Source organism: Mandrillus leucophaeus, unplaced genomic scaffold (genome assembly GCF_000951045.1).
Source record: "Mandrillus leucophaeus isolate KB7577 unplaced genomic scaffold, Mleu.le_1.0 Scaffold2, whole genome shotgun sequence".
Classification (NCBI taxonomy): Eukaryota; Metazoa; Chordata; class Mammalia; order Primates; family Cercopithecidae; genus Mandrillus; species Mandrillus leucophaeus.
In genome coordinates this window covers 6,015,459-6,030,194 of record NW_012102031.1, presented here as the reverse complement: position 1 = coordinate 6,030,194, position 14,736 = coordinate 6,015,459, and the positions used below count along the sequence as shown (strand labels likewise).

The 14,736-nt window shown below is 53.5% G+C and overlaps 1 protein-coding gene across 4 annotated transcripts in view; it reads left to right on the top strand.

Annotated features, from left to right (window-relative positions):
* The first annotated feature begins 3,030 nt into the window (after nt 1-3,030).
* CYTH4 (cytohesin 4) overlaps nt 3,031-14,736 on the top strand; it is a 33,177-nt gene continuing 21,471 nt past the window's right edge. For 2 of the 4 annotated variants that reach the window (XM_011978912.1, XM_011978911.1), the window contains exon 1: nt 12,733-13,292. In XM_011978912.1, the coding sequence (XP_011834302.1) occupies nt 13,182-13,292 (111 nt within the window). In that variant the 5' untranslated portion in view covers nt 12,733-13,181. Of the gene's footprint in view, nt 3,198-3,433; nt 3,582-12,732; nt 13,293-14,736 lie in introns of those variants that run through there. The other 2 variants (XM_011978913.1, XM_011978914.1) reach the window with 2 other exon arrangements.

Below are 14,736 nucleotides of genomic sequence, written 5' to 3'. Positions count from 1 at the left end.
CCAGATACACAGGTAGGAACCAAAGCCCAATGTACTGCAGAAGGGCCGATCTCAGGCCAGAAAGAGTTTTAAGGGGATTCCTTCCCATTTTCATCCTTCCTCCTACCTGGAATGTAGGCATGATAGCTGGAGATCAAGCAGCCACTTTGGACCATGAGGAGAACTTGAGGACAGCAGCAGAAAGTTAGAAGGATCCTGGATCCATGCCCAGGCTGCTACCGGGGCAGCCCTGTGTTGTCCACTTCAGGCTTCTTTCTTGTAAGAGATTAATAAACCTCTAGTTTCTTTAAACCATTATTATTATGTGGGTTTTCTGTTTCATGTAGGCAAACCTAACCTGAACTGTCTTCATTTTGTAGATGATTTAAAATGATTAAAAATGAGGCTCAGAGGGGAAGGAAGAAGATCACACAGCTCACAAGAGCTGAGTCAGGATTCGAATCCAGTTCTCCGTGGCTCCCCTGGGTCCAGCTTCCTTCCCTCCCATTGCCTGTGCTATTGGTTCCCAGCTAATCTTGCAGCCAAACCTAGACAGGGAGTGACAGCGAAAATGATGAAGTCAGTTCTGCCAAACTTTTTGCTGCCCACAGTGAAGAAGCCCCTCCCTCCCAGGCTGACTGCATCTAAGCTGTTAAGCACGACCAGGGTTGTGGGAGAGAGGGAGGGGAGGTGTTATCGCAACAGGCTTCACAGAGGAGGTGGCATTTGAGGTATGTCTTAGAGAATAAGACAGTAACAATAACTGAACCACACGACCGTGACCATCCATCAGACAAAAGGGAAGTGCCGGATGCCAAACCGTGGCCCGGGGCAAGGAACATTTACTGGGTCAGCCACAAGATGGGTCAGCGTTCCCCAAGGCCATCCCAGGTTCGGTGGTTTACTGTGGACTCCCAGGACTCAGCGCATGGTCATACTTAACGGCTATGATCTATGGCAGCGAAAGGACTCAAAGCAAAATCAGCAAAGGCGCAGTGGCAAAGTCCAGAGGAAACCAGGTGCAGCTTCCAAGAGTCCTCTCCCAATGCAGTCACACGGGACACGCTCAATTGCTCCAGCAACAAGTCGTGAAAACACCTGTGAGATGGGATGCTACCAGGGATGCTAGGCAAATAGGGTAGGCTCAGTAAGCCACTCTCATCAGTTAGGGTGGTGGGAGCCCTCCCCAAATCCAAGCTCCCAGGTGCCAGCCAAGGGTCAACTTTGCAAGCATGACTTTCTAAAGATAGCAGTCTCCGGCCTGAAGTGTGCATAGGGAATTATACCTTTCTCCACATTTCTAGGGGTTTTTTTGTTTGTTTTGTTTTGTTTTTTGAGACAGAGTCTCACTCTGTTGCCAGGCTGGAGTGCAGTGGCGTGATCTCGACTCACTCCAACCTCCGACTCCCTGGTTCAAGCAATTCTCCCGCTTCAGCCTCCTGAGTAGCACCCACCACCATGCCCAGCTAATTTTTGTATTTTTAGTAGAGACGGGGTTTCACCATGTTGGCCAGGATGGTCTCGATCTCCTGACCTCGTGATCTACCCGCCTCAGCCTCCTAAAGTGCTGGAATTACAGACGTGAGCCACCACGCCCGGCCCAAATTTCTAGTTTTAAAATGGCCAGGGTCATGGTTTGTGGTTCCTCAGGCCCAAAGCAGTTGAGAAAAACCTAGTTTACCATGGAAATCATTGTAACAAGTTTTCCAGAAAATAACCATGAGTTATACAAGAACCCAGGTGGGGGCAGGGCAGGGGAGAAGCAGTGGGGGTGTGGGGTTCAAAAATCCTGAGCACACTAGACGGGGACTTAGTAGGCCTGGCTTCTGGGCCTGAATTGGCACTCACTCAAGTTCTGACTTGGTCAAATGTTTCCCGGAAATAAGCCTCAGTTTTCTCTCCAAGGAAATGATAGCATTGGATTTCTTCTGTATCAGCAAGCTTTGGCTGCATAACAAAACGTCCCAAAAGTTGGTGGCTTAAACCACAAAAGTGTGTTATTTCCCACAGTGCTATGGGTCAGCAGTTTGGGTGGGACTCCACTTAATCGTTCTTCTTCTGGTGTCCCCTGGCCTCACTGATGAGGCAGCAACCAGGGGACAGTCAGGACAGCCTGGCCTATCTCCTTGTGGTCTTCCAACAAGCTAGCCCAGGCTTGTTCTCATGGCAGCCGGGCAGGGGACTGAGAGCAAGAGCAGGAGTTGCAAGGCCTTTCAAAGCTCAGCCTCGAACATCACAGAACATCATTTCTGCCACGTGCTTTTGGTCAAAGACACGCCCGAGGCCAGCTCAGCTTCCAAGGAAGGAGAAATAGACTTCGCCCCTTGATGGCAGGAGTGGCGGCATAGTGAAAAGGAGGTGAACTTGTAGCTGGCTTTCACATTCACTGTGATCTCCACCATGTTCCATTCATTCATTCATTCATTCATTCATTCCATGCTTGCATACCCTCTATGTCCCCAGCATTTTACCACATACCAGAGCACAAAAGGTAACCTTGCCCTCATGGGACCTGGAGAGTAATGGGGAAGCAGATGAACAAATCTGCATGTGTCCTGAAGTTATAGGGAATTTGCATTTAATTTATACCTATTTCTTTACAGCACAGCTTTTTCCAGAAAGGATTTGAGCCAACCTGCCAGAAAAGACACAAGCAATAACATGATACATTTTAACCGAAGAAGAAAATTAGAATCAAAGGAGAAAGTGTTTATTGAGCACCTACTATGTCCCAAGCATCTCTGACACATCCTCTCACTCCATCATTTCCATATCCCCGAGTTAGTGTTATTCCCCTTTCACAGATAAGCAAAGCGAGGCTGACTAGCCCTAGCTGAGAGTCAAACAGCTGAGTCAGTCCCCAAAGGTCACACGACATCATAGAATAGCTGTCCATGAGCTTTGGATTTGACGACGAGTTTCCCAGCAGCCTGGGGGAGAAGGAAAATGGAGCATATTACCCAATTGTTCACTAGACAAGAAAAAGCCAGATATTTCTTTGAAGGGAAGGAAAGTCCTTCCTAGCACTGAATTCATTTGTCTTTTCTTAAGTGGGAGTTGGAAGAGAGCTTGTGGGGTGGAACAGAGGGGGCCCTGCTAGGACTGTCCAAGTTGGGTTCTCCTATGGCATTCATGTGAGGACGTTGCCAGGTAAATGCCCATGGTTCCCTGGAAAATGTTCATCCTCAGTGAACATCACCCTCGGTGTCTGTGCGTGTGTACGTATGTGTGCACATATGCGTCTGTGTGTTTCTTTCTGTCTCACTGTCTTTCTCTTTTTTATGTGGCCCTCCCCTCACTTCATCTGTTTGTTTGTTTGTTTGTTTCCACCTCTGTCCCTCCCTGGCAAAGGTCCCTGCTGCTCAAAACTCTGCCAGTTTTTAGGAAGTGCTGTTGTATCAAAAGCCTGCACACGAGACCCCAGTGGGCCAGGACTGACTTCCTCCCCACACAGGGCTGGGCGGGGCAAGCAGGAAGGGGCCCGTTACAGTCAAGGTGACGCATCCTTGCCGGGTCAGCCCGAGCCGCAGCTGGGTTGACAAGCGACAGGAACACGGGTCATCTTTTCCCCAGGGGCGTCGGAATGGACCTGTGCCACCCAGGTAAGCAACTGCAGTCCACCTCTCTGGGCCTCAGGGTGCTCTCTTTTAGAATGGGACGGCAGCCCCTGCCTCACAGGGTCCTAGACAAAGGAATACAGCACAGGCGGAAAATGCAGCTGCGCGAAGCAAACATTTGTGGGCTCAGCCTAGGTGTCCAGTTGTGTTCTGGGGGCTGGGCACACAGCAGTGAGCAAAGCAGACGCTGTTCCCCCCTTCACGGGCTTGTCCTCTAGAGGGAGAAACAGGCAGTGACTCTCATGTGATGCCGTACGTCAGTTGGTGGCAGGTAGGATGAAGAACAGTAAAGCAGGATAAGGAAGAGGGGAGTGCATGGTGGAAAAGGCCCCAAGATGCTCTCTAATGAGGGACCTGAGGACGGTATCAGCTAAGGGGCCTTCTAAGGAACAAACATTTCAGCCAGAAGGAACGGCCAGTCCAAAGGCTCAGAGGTGAACTGAGAAAAGTGACTTGTGATTAAGATGATGATGTGATGTTGGTGACGGCGATGCTTGTCTGGGTGATACAAGGGACTTGAGGTCCCTTTCTGGCCGGGGGTTGGGGTGGTCTCTGGGGAGGCTGAGGACGCAGCCTAGAGCCGGGGGAGGGCCGGGAGTGAGCAACAGAGGCTCTGGTTGAAACCCTCCCCAGGGACTAGGACCATGTGTCTGGGGAGAAAGAGGAGAAAGGAGGCTGCAAAGATGGTGAGGAAAAGAACATCAGGATTGTGTTTGGGGAGGTAAATCGAAGGCCCAGAAGAGGGGCCAAGTTTCTGTACCCTGGATGTCAGCGTTCTCCAGAGCTGCAACGGTTCTGGTGAACACGGCTGCTGGAATTCCAGAACCTAAAGGCTGGTGGGAGCTGTCTGCTCCCCAGGTCCAGATGACCTCAGCCTTGTCCAGGAGCACCCTGGCTTCAAATGCACCTAACATGGAGCAGCCTGGCCCCGCCCACTGGGCATCCCCCTTCCCCCCACCCCCACCAGGGAACACAGTTAGAGAACCACTGATCCATTTCAACAGCCCCCCAGTGGCAGAAGGGAGAAAAGAGGCCAAGGGAGGAAAAGGCCAAGGGAGGCCAGGGGCAGGACCAAACCCTGTGCCCTGACTCCCTGTCCCGGGCTCACTCTCTGACCCCTGCCTCTCCTGTGGGCTTTGGAGGTTCCCAAAATCACAGCTCAGTGAGCACAGTTGAGGGGCACCTGGTCGGCACAGGGAGACCCAGCAAGGGGCAGCACCTGACTCAGCCCTCTCAGCAGACAGGAGGGTGGGGATGAGGCGGGGAGGGCACCCACTGAGATGCAAGACCCCCGCCTGTGTGTCCAGCAGGGCACTTTGTCCTTTGGGGTCCTAACATACTAAGGTTACAGGGATGGCTGTCCCCATATTGCAGATAAGGAAACTGAGGCTCCCAGAGGTGAACTAGAGGCGAGGACTGACTTGCTTGAGGTCACACGGCCAGTCAGCAGCAGAGCAGGGCTGAGAACCTGAGGGAGAAAGCCCCAGGTTGGCCGGGGCTGTGGAGAGGGCATGGGAGGGGAGAATCTGCTTTGCTTCAGCCGGTACTAGGGAGGAAATGAATTAAATGGGGTCAATGCAGCGATGGATTAATGGGGTCAATTGGTTCTCCATTGAGTAGTTGGTCTTTTCATTCATTCACTCTACAAACGACCTTTCAGTGTGCTAAGGAGTGCTGGGGACAGCAGTGACCCAGCCATGGGCCTAACCTTGGGGGACGGGTGTTGGTCTGGAACGTTGGGGGCGGGGTGGAGAGGCAGGAGTCAGATCCGGCAGGACCCTGACCCAGCCGTGCAAATGGACACAGGCTTAGAGATGGGAGGAAGCAACTTTTCCCACTGGGGCAGAGGAGATCTGGGAAGACCTCCTGGAGGAGGAGGCCAGCGGGAGGGAGGAAAGGTCATTTCCCCGTTGCCCAGACTGGGTCTTCATTCGGGCTTCTCCGTGGCCCAGTGACTTCCCCTCTCTGAGTTCCGATTTGTCATCTCTACGTGGGTGCCATCATCCTGGCCTGGCCTGGGGAAGCGGGGATTGGGAGTTAGCCAGATCTCGCTCAGGTTCCAGCTCTGCACCACCCTGCCAGTGGTCATGGTCTCTTCCTTCTGTGGGCCTCAGTTTTCCTACCTTTATTATGGACAGGCTGGTGACACAGGGTTCCCCAGGGCTGCCTCCCCTCCTCTCCTGAGGTGGGCCTGTGTTCGGAAGCAGGTAAGGCACCCTCCCCCAAGGCCTGCCGGGAAGATGACAGCACCAGACAGCAAAGCCCCAGTGTGGCCAAAGATGAGCACTGCGCTGGTGCAGATAAGACAGGCAGGTGCAGTTAAAAATAGAGCCAGCTCGGCTCGGGGAGAGGAAGCCACACTCTGCAGAGCCTGTGGGGCTTGTGGGGCTGGGGAGGGGAGCAGCTCCGCCCACACCCCCTCTGCCCCAAGGTCCCTCCTACTGAGACTTTGAGGGGCCTCTTTATTTAGGGCCCTGAGATGGGTCCTCCTCGTGCCCCGGAAAGGGGAAGTGAGGCCAGCTGTTCTGGAAGCAGGGCTGCAAGCTCAAAGATTTCTAAAAATACGATGGGAAAGAGGAAGGACAAAGAGGAAGTGGGGAGGAGCCGGAGAGACGGGCACATTCACAGGCCTGGGCACAAGGGCAGCACCAGCCTGTGGGTTTGGGGTGGGGGTTCATGTCACACCTTGTGAGGCTGTGAGAAGCACAGAGATAAGTGAGAAGGAAACGGGGTCTGTGGTGGTGGTGGTAATTTTATTATTTGTGTGCATTATTATTAGTATTAAAAATACATCTCCCGCCCAGGCATGGTGGCTCACACCTATAATCCCAGCACTTTGGGAGGCCAAGGCAGGAGGATCACCAGAGGTCAGGAGTTCGAGATCAACCTGGCCAACATAGTGAAACCCCGTCTCTACTAAAAATACAAAAAACATTTAGCTGGGCGTGGTGGCAGTTGCCTGTAATTCCAGCTACTCCTCGGGAGGCTGACGCAAGAGAATCACTTGAACCTGGGAGGTGGAGGTCGCAGTGAGCCGAGATCAGGCCACTGCAATTCAGCCTGGGTAACAGACAGAGAGACCATCTCAAAAAAACAAACAACAACAACAAAAAAACATATCCCATGAGCCTACACCAGTGCCTGAAACTCTGAAATGAGGAGGAATCTCCTCTTTTTAACAGAGGAAGGGTCAGTGGGCTCCATGTGCACCCTGTAAGATACAGCAAGCCCGGGGCCATCACCACCCTCCTGTGGATTCAGATGCTTTGGGCAGTTGCCACCTGTTGGGGACAGGACCCCCGTCAGAAGGGGACAGGGGACTGAGGATTCACGAACACACTTGTCAACCACGAGGGAGTATGAAAGGAGCTATGTGCGGTAAAAACACAAGCAACCTGCTCACTATTCCCATGCAATCCCACTCCCCTGGGAACCGTGCCTCAGTTTCCCCAGTTTTACAGTGTTGGCTTTGCAGGGGTTGGGCGGGGGCAACTGCAGGCATCATTCTGCATCTTGCCTTTATTCTCAAACATGTAACCCTGTCAGAAACCCAGAATTAGTGTCCGACAGGTGTTTGATGATTTGTATGAAAAGAGATCAGGCTTTGGAAGATCAACATCAGGGCTGTAGCCTCCGAGCCCCAGATGGGCCCAGATGTGAATCCCAGCTCTGCCACACTCCAGCTGTGTCACCTTTGGCAGGACACTTCACCTCTCTGAGTCTCAGGGGCCTCGCCTGTAGGATGAGCTTAGAAATACCTTTCCTTTCGGAGTGGTTGTGGGATTCAGTGAGAGAGTGGATGGGAAGAGCCTGGAACACACAGGGCCTGGCACACCACAGGTGCTCAGCCACCATGCCTTCCTTAACCAAGGGCGTGACTTGGTTATTGAGCCATGCAGATCCCAGAAACGCTGTGGGGAATGGGAAGGGGTGGGGGCAGGGATGGCTCCTCGGTGGAACCCAGGAGGACCCCTGAAAGGGGATCTGAAGTAGGAGATAAGGAGGGTCTGCTGGCAGAGAGGAGAAGGAAGGGCATTCTGGGTGCAAGGAATGGCGGCGCAAAGGCTTTCGTGAATGAAGGGCAGCCAGGGAGGCTGAGCATGGAGCTGGGGCAGGAAAGGGGCACAGTGTGAGAGGAGCGTGGAGAGGACACACCAGGAGGACTGGTGAGATTTGCAGTCTTTGTCCCCAGGACAATGGGATGCCATGGGAAACTGGACCGGAATGGGTAGAAGAGGCAGGGAGGCATCTGAACGCCCTGAAGTCCCCTCGAGCAAAGTGATAGTTGCCAGGACGACAGTGGGACCCTGGAAGGGGAAAGAATTAGGCAGGACTTGGTGGTGGAGGAGACCCAAGGGATGAAAGCCAGGTGGGTGTCAAGGTGCCTCCTGGGGAAATGTGGACCATTTTCAGGGCTCAGGAATTCAGGAAGAGGACGGGGAGGAAGGAGCATTCTAGAAGTTCAATCTGGGGCACAATGACAGGAGCGGTGGTGACCAATACATATGGGGATGATCGGATCTGAAGCTCAGAGGAGGGGCTGGAACACAGGATGTGTGAATGATTCCCTGGACCCTGAGGGCAGGTGGGAGCCAGGAGCTGGTGAAACCCCACAGGGAGCCGGAAGGTCAGCCTTGGAGGAGCTTCAGGAACCCCATCACTCACTTCTGGCCATCCGCACCGTGGAGCATCTGTAGGAATGCTGCAGCCCACGCTGGCTTCTCTCAGACAAGCAGCCAGTCTGGAATCCACTCGGCCTCCTCCAGCAGGTGCGCCCCGAGCAGAAACACAACCCCAGGCCAACAGGAAAAGTGTATAAAACCAACAAACAAAACAAAACACAATCGGATTGCCCACCTCCAAGGCAACCCGAGGTGATTGGTTTTTCTCTGTGGATGACACCGACGGCCTCCTCGCCAGCTCCTACCGGAAGAGTTCCGGAGCCAGCTTCCAGCACTGCCTCGCCGGCTGTCCCTGCTCTGCGTCTCCACACAGGTGGCCCCTTACACCTTCCATCCCTGCATGTCCCGAACAGTTTCAGAATCCATCTCTCCTGGGGCAGAGGCGTGGGGGTCAGCAAAAGAGGGTGCGGATTCCAGCACTGCCACTTCCCATGCCTCACCTTCCTAAGCTTCAGTGTCTCAAACTGGAAAATACCTACTTCAAGATTAAATGACAGCACTTATACAGAGACTGGCATGGAGTAGGTGTTTGTGAGCTTAAAGTGTCACAAGACTCTTGCTTTGTCCCCTGGTATAAAGTGTCCTCCCCGCTCCAACTCCCTCCTGGAAACAGGACCTCTAGACCTGCAGAGGAAAGAAACTCCAGAGTGGGCCAGGCACAGTGGCTCACACCTGTAATCCCAGCACTTTGGGAGGCTGAGGTGGGTGGATCACCTGAGGTCAGGAGTTCGAGACCAGCCTGGCCAACATAGTGAAACCCCCGTCTCTGTTAAAAATACAAAAATTGGCCGGGTGCGGTGACTCTCGCCTGTAATCTCAGCACTTTGGGAGGCTGAAGTGGGCAGATTGTGAGATCAAGAGATCGAGACTATCCTGGCCACCATGAAACCCCATCTCTACTAAAAATACGGAGATTGGCTGGATGTGGTGGCTCATGTCTGTGGTCCCAGCTGCTTGGGAGGCTGAGACAGGAGAGTCCCTTGAGCCCAGGAGGCGGAGGTTGCAGTGAGCCGAGGTCGTGCCATTGCACTCCAGCCTGGTGACAGAGCAAGGCTCCATCTAAAAAAAAAAAAAAAAAAATTAGCTGGGGTGGTGGTATATGCCTATAATCCCAGCTACTGGGGAGGCTGGGGCAGGAAAGTCCCTTAAGCCCGGGAAGCAAAGGTTGCAGTGAGCCAAGGTCATGTCACTGCACTCCAGCCTGGGTGACAGAGCAAGACTGTCTCAAAAAAATAAAATAAAATAAAAAAGGAAACTCCAGAGTGGGTCACTAGGAGAATGGCAGGTGGGGCCACTCCCACTCCCACCCCTTGGTTCCTGGACCCTTGTGGACCGCCTGCTGGAGACAGAGCACCACACAGTGGTGGTAGATTTAGGGCATATGGTGCCCCATCCAAGCAGGATATCACCTCCAGGCTGACACCTCCGCTACACCTTCTCAAGGCTGCCCCATCCCTCCACTCCATCAGGCCAGCACCTTCCAGTGAAATGCCAGAGAGGACCGGTGGATCTCATGGCCACATGCTCACTTCAGACCACCTTTGCTGTCGAGAGCATCCCTTGGTCTTCTGTGATGTTACGCGGTGTGCTGTGTTGGCGGGTCAAACACCCTAAGCCTCTGGATAGTGGTGCTGGCTGAGGCCCTGTGGGCAGGAAAGGCAAACACATTTCCAACACGTGTTGACTCCAGGCAAGATGGATGGTTCACTTTTGCAGAATAGAAGGGGTTTCATGGAATCAATTTGCTCCCTGGTCTTCTGGAGAAACGATGGGCTCAGCATGCGTCCCTGTTGCTGGCAGAGTGGACATTCTGCTCCCATGGGGTCATCCACCTGCCTCTTCTCCTGACTTTCTGATCTTCCCATCTTCCTTCTTTCTGGCCTCCAACAAAGCAGTCAAGCCATTCACCACTGCCCATGATGCATGGATATTCTGACTTCAAGAAGCCATTTCTCTTTCCACAAGAAGTGGACGGCCAGGTGCCCTGCCTGAAGCCCTGGTCCCTGGGAGGACTTGCCCTCACCACTGTCTTTCCAGGACACCTTTGTGCAGGGCTGTAATTCAGTAGCTACCCGGTTTTCACTTGTGCCCAAACTCTGAGCCAACTCATTCTGCAGCCAACCTTGGCATTCTCCTCCATTGTCAGAAAGTCGTAAGAGACCCACCCATGTGGGTCATGGTGTAAGCAGAGGGATAGGCCCTGGTGCACCAGCAGCGGGTGTCACGAGGGTCTGGGCCACCTGTCCCTGGAGCCTACTGGAGCCCTCTGTCTCTGCTCGCACCTGCTCCTGGATGTACCACTCACAAAGGGTTACTATTGGTCTCGCTTGACCTTCTGACTTAGTGGGTCAGATGGAGCCATCTGGGCTACTTAGTTACACGATGTTCTGCAAGCTGGCACTCTATCTCTACCAGGACCCGGTGCCATTCCAGGAACTGTTTTCTGCATAGTATATAATTCTCTGCTAAAAGGAAGCAGCTGGAAGAAGCAGGCCATCCTCCCAACTGGGGAAGTGCTTGGGAATGTGACGAGGGCCATTGCTCCTGCATCCATTAGGTCTCAAGAGTGGCATCCACACCTGACATTCCCCTCAGGATATAGTTTTTTGTTTACTCTCTTCGCTGTGGGGACAATGGGTCAGCTTCATGAATTTTCCAATAGCTATTCCCACTACAATGATTCTGACCCTGTGGGCCAAGGTACCAATATGGGGTCAAGAACCAAGGATGTTCATTCCAATTCTACATCTGTAGACCAGGAAAGCGGCCATGAATCAAGCAGACCCCTAGTGAGCTGGACCTGGCCAAGACTTCATTTATCACCTGGTCTCTATGCACCCCCACTCAAATGTGGCTTTGAAGACACTTCAGTCTTGAGCGCTGATGTCAACTTGGACCCTGTGTCCAACAATCCTCAGAATGTTTGGGTATTCCCCTTTCCCCCACATACAGTTACTGGAGTTAATGGCCACAGGTGTTTTTAGGGAAGAACCAGGGAGTCATTGCCATATATACTTGCCACAGTGTTGCAAGACTCTACCTTTGGGACCCAGCCTCTCCTTCAGTCCCAAGGTTCTGGATCTGAAAACTGGGGCAGGTCCTGAAACCAGGCAAGCGGTCTTGGCTTTTTATTGCAGGGCCTGCCCTTGGTCAGGGGGACTCCTGGGTGAGGCACCTCCCTTTGGCTGAGGCTAGTGTCTGGGGAGGGAGTCAGCTGGGAGCCATCAGCAGGCTTTCCTCCCAGCAGCTGGGGGGATGGTGCCTTGGTCCTGAAGAGGAGGGTGGATGCAGACAGCACCCATTGTACGCATGTTGGACTCAGCATATGTTGGATTCTTGCTGGGTGTTTGACAAAGTTTAGCTCTTTCCTTGCTGAAAGCTGCCCTCTGAGGCAAGGGTTATGGTTCATATTCCACAGATGAAGATGCTGTATTAGATATATGTCAGGTTTAGCTGCTTAAAGAGACTCAGAATAACAGTGACCGAAACGTTCTCAAAACTGATTTCTCTCTCGTTGAAAAGTTCAGATGGATAAGTGGTCCAGGTGAATATGATGAGTCTTCTCCACACCACTGCCTGGGGACCTGGGCTCCATCTAGCCTGGTGTCCTGCCATCTCCACATGGGGCTTCAATCTCAACATCCACAATGCCTGCTTAGTCATGAGAGGGAGAAGTAGGGAAAGGGAGCATTCAACATTCCCTCTGCATTCTTTTGGGGGAAATGATGTCTATCCTTGTAAAACTTTTAAGAAATGCAGCCAGGCACTTCCCGACACTGGAACTTGAAGGTCAGCGAGGATTTGGGCAGGCAGACAGGAGAAGGCATGCCAGAGTACAGGAGCTGCCTGGGCAAACACAGGGAAGTGGGACCGAGTCCTGGATGGCTCTGGGACAGAGAGGAGCTGGCAGGCTGGACTGGCAGGCTCTTGTTGGGAATGGCAGAGAATAAGTCTTGCTGCCAAGGCTGGAGAGGTTGTAGAGTCCCCAGGCCCAGGATGAGGACTCTCTGAGTAATAGGGAGGCCATATTACTCAGAGGAGGAGAGTGTTGTGGATGAAACTGAAGCCACCAGGAAGCATGAAGATAGGACAGCTGACCTAGTTGTGGGCATCATCATAGCACCTTGCATAGAATGCCAGCACATACAAATCTTATTTAATTTATTCATTTCCAAGTGGAGATGAAAGAGCACAGGCTTTGGAGTCAGCCCAATTCAAGGTCCCATCCTGGCTCAGTGACCACTTCCCTGTGGGACCTTGGTTGAGTCACCTCACCTCTCTGAGCCTCAGTATCTGGGGGCAGGGACTACAAAATATCCCCCAAATCCAGCCTCCCCATTTTACATAGTAAGGACATCAGGACCACCCTGACACAGGTTCATTTCCCAGCCTCCCTTGCAGCTAGGTGTGGCCACATGACTGCATTCTGGCCAATGGGATGTGAGGAAAATGGTATGCCACTTCCTGGTTGTTCAAATAAATAAGTGAATAAATAATGAGCCCGTGAGTCAGTGGAGGAGGGGATTCAAGTTCCGGGGAAGGAATGCATGCCTTCAGCAAGTGTTTAACTGAGTGCTTACGACGGGTCAGACTTTTTCTCGGTGCTGGGGACACAGCAGTGAGCAAAAGAATAGAACAGCTGAACTGTCACGGAGCCAAGAGTCTAACAGGAGGGACAGAAAAGATAAAAGGAAACAAGATCCTTTCGGGGGGTGTCTATCCAGGGGGTGGGAGAAACAGGAAGCAGGGCAGGAGGGGAGGGAGCAGGGGCTGCTTTAGACAGGGCAGTCAGGGGAGGCCTCCTGGAGGAGGTGGGCCTCTGTAAAGAGGGCAAATCCTGGGTTTCTGGAGGGAAGGAGGCCCTGCAGAAGTGAGGGCAAGTGGGTGTGGCTGCAGCCGAGTGATGGGGAAGGCCGGTTGTCTCTCTGTAGAGCCCGCGGAGCTGAGCAGCGGGGAGACAGAAGAGTTGCAGAGGATCAAGTGGCACCGGAAGCAGCTCCTGGAGGACATCCAGGTGAGCGCACACCCGTGTCCACACACGCTTGCACACGTGTCCATGCCCACACACGCCACGCTGCATGCGCCCATAAGCAGACACTTCTGCACGCTTGCACACGCCCCACCAGCTCCTGCTGGTCAGACAGTGTGGCCAACTCTGGCCCATATCAGCCTTGTTCCCAGTGCCAGGAGCATGGAGAACAGCAAGACTGCAGACAGACACCCTGAGACCCAGGGAGGACCAGGAGAGCCGGGGAGGGAGGCAGTGATCCAATTAGGCACCCACTGTGTGCCCAGCCCCATCCCGGCCTTTACTCGCTTTGTCACAGGACAGGCACTGACCCCAGTGGTGAAGCTTCAGCCAGGTCTCACCCCTGCAGAGTGTAGACCACCTGGTCATGATAACTCCCAGTATGTGCCCGGCACTTACGACTTCACCAATCAGACTCAGACGTCAGCTCATCTGGGTCGGCAGATTCCGAGACAGGCTGGGTTCTGTTCCTGGAACGTGCCTTGCTCAGCCCTGCCCCTGGGCCTTTGCACTTGCAGTCTCATCTGCCTGGGCTGCAGCGGCTGTACCCACCCCCACTCCCATGCACATAAACTTAGGATTTCAGTGAGGAATGAAGGCACAAAATTATTCACTCAGCTGGTGTTTTATTGAGCACCTACTATGTGCCAGGCTTTCTCTACCTTGCTCCGATGGTGCTCTGCATGGTCATTGCCCTACGACCACCCATGATCCCAACCCCACCAGACTATGCCCTCCATGAACACAGAGCCGAGGTCTGTCTTGCCCACCACTGCATCCCCCGCCTGCAGGGTGCAGCATTAATAGGTGCTCAGTTAATACTTGCAAATAAATCCCCATTGTATTTGTGGGGCAACCACACAGTGGCTCTGCCAAGATGGCATGAACAGGAGCTGACAGGGCTCAGACACAGGCTCCCAAGTCCCATGCTGGCCTTGAGTCTCAGGACAAGCCCCTGGAGCCAGCCCCTCACCAGCACCCCACAGATCCTGGGGAGAAAGGGGCTGGGTGCCTCTTGGGAGTGCCTGCCAGGGGCTCATGCTGCTGTCCTGCAGGGGGTGCTGGTGGTTGACAGGGGGAGGTGTTAGGGGGTCCCCTCTGCCACTGGGTGCCTCCTGCAGGGTCAAGATGAAATGGGCTTGGGGTCGAGCTGGGGGAAGCACAGGTTTGGAGTCAGACGGTGGGCATGTCGTGTCATCTCTCTACGCCTCAGTGTCCTCTTCTGTAAAGTCCAGGGGAATTGCAAAGTCCCTGGAGAAAGGGCCTATGCTGCCTGTGCGTGGTGTCCCCATAGTACCTGGCAGGCATGTAGCGGGTACTTGGTCAAGGGTGAGCAACAGAGTAAGTGGAGGAAAGCCAGAGAGAAGCTGGGGCAGAAGCTGAGGAAGCAGTAGGGAGCCATGGGAGGGATTTGAGCAGGGGAAGGGCC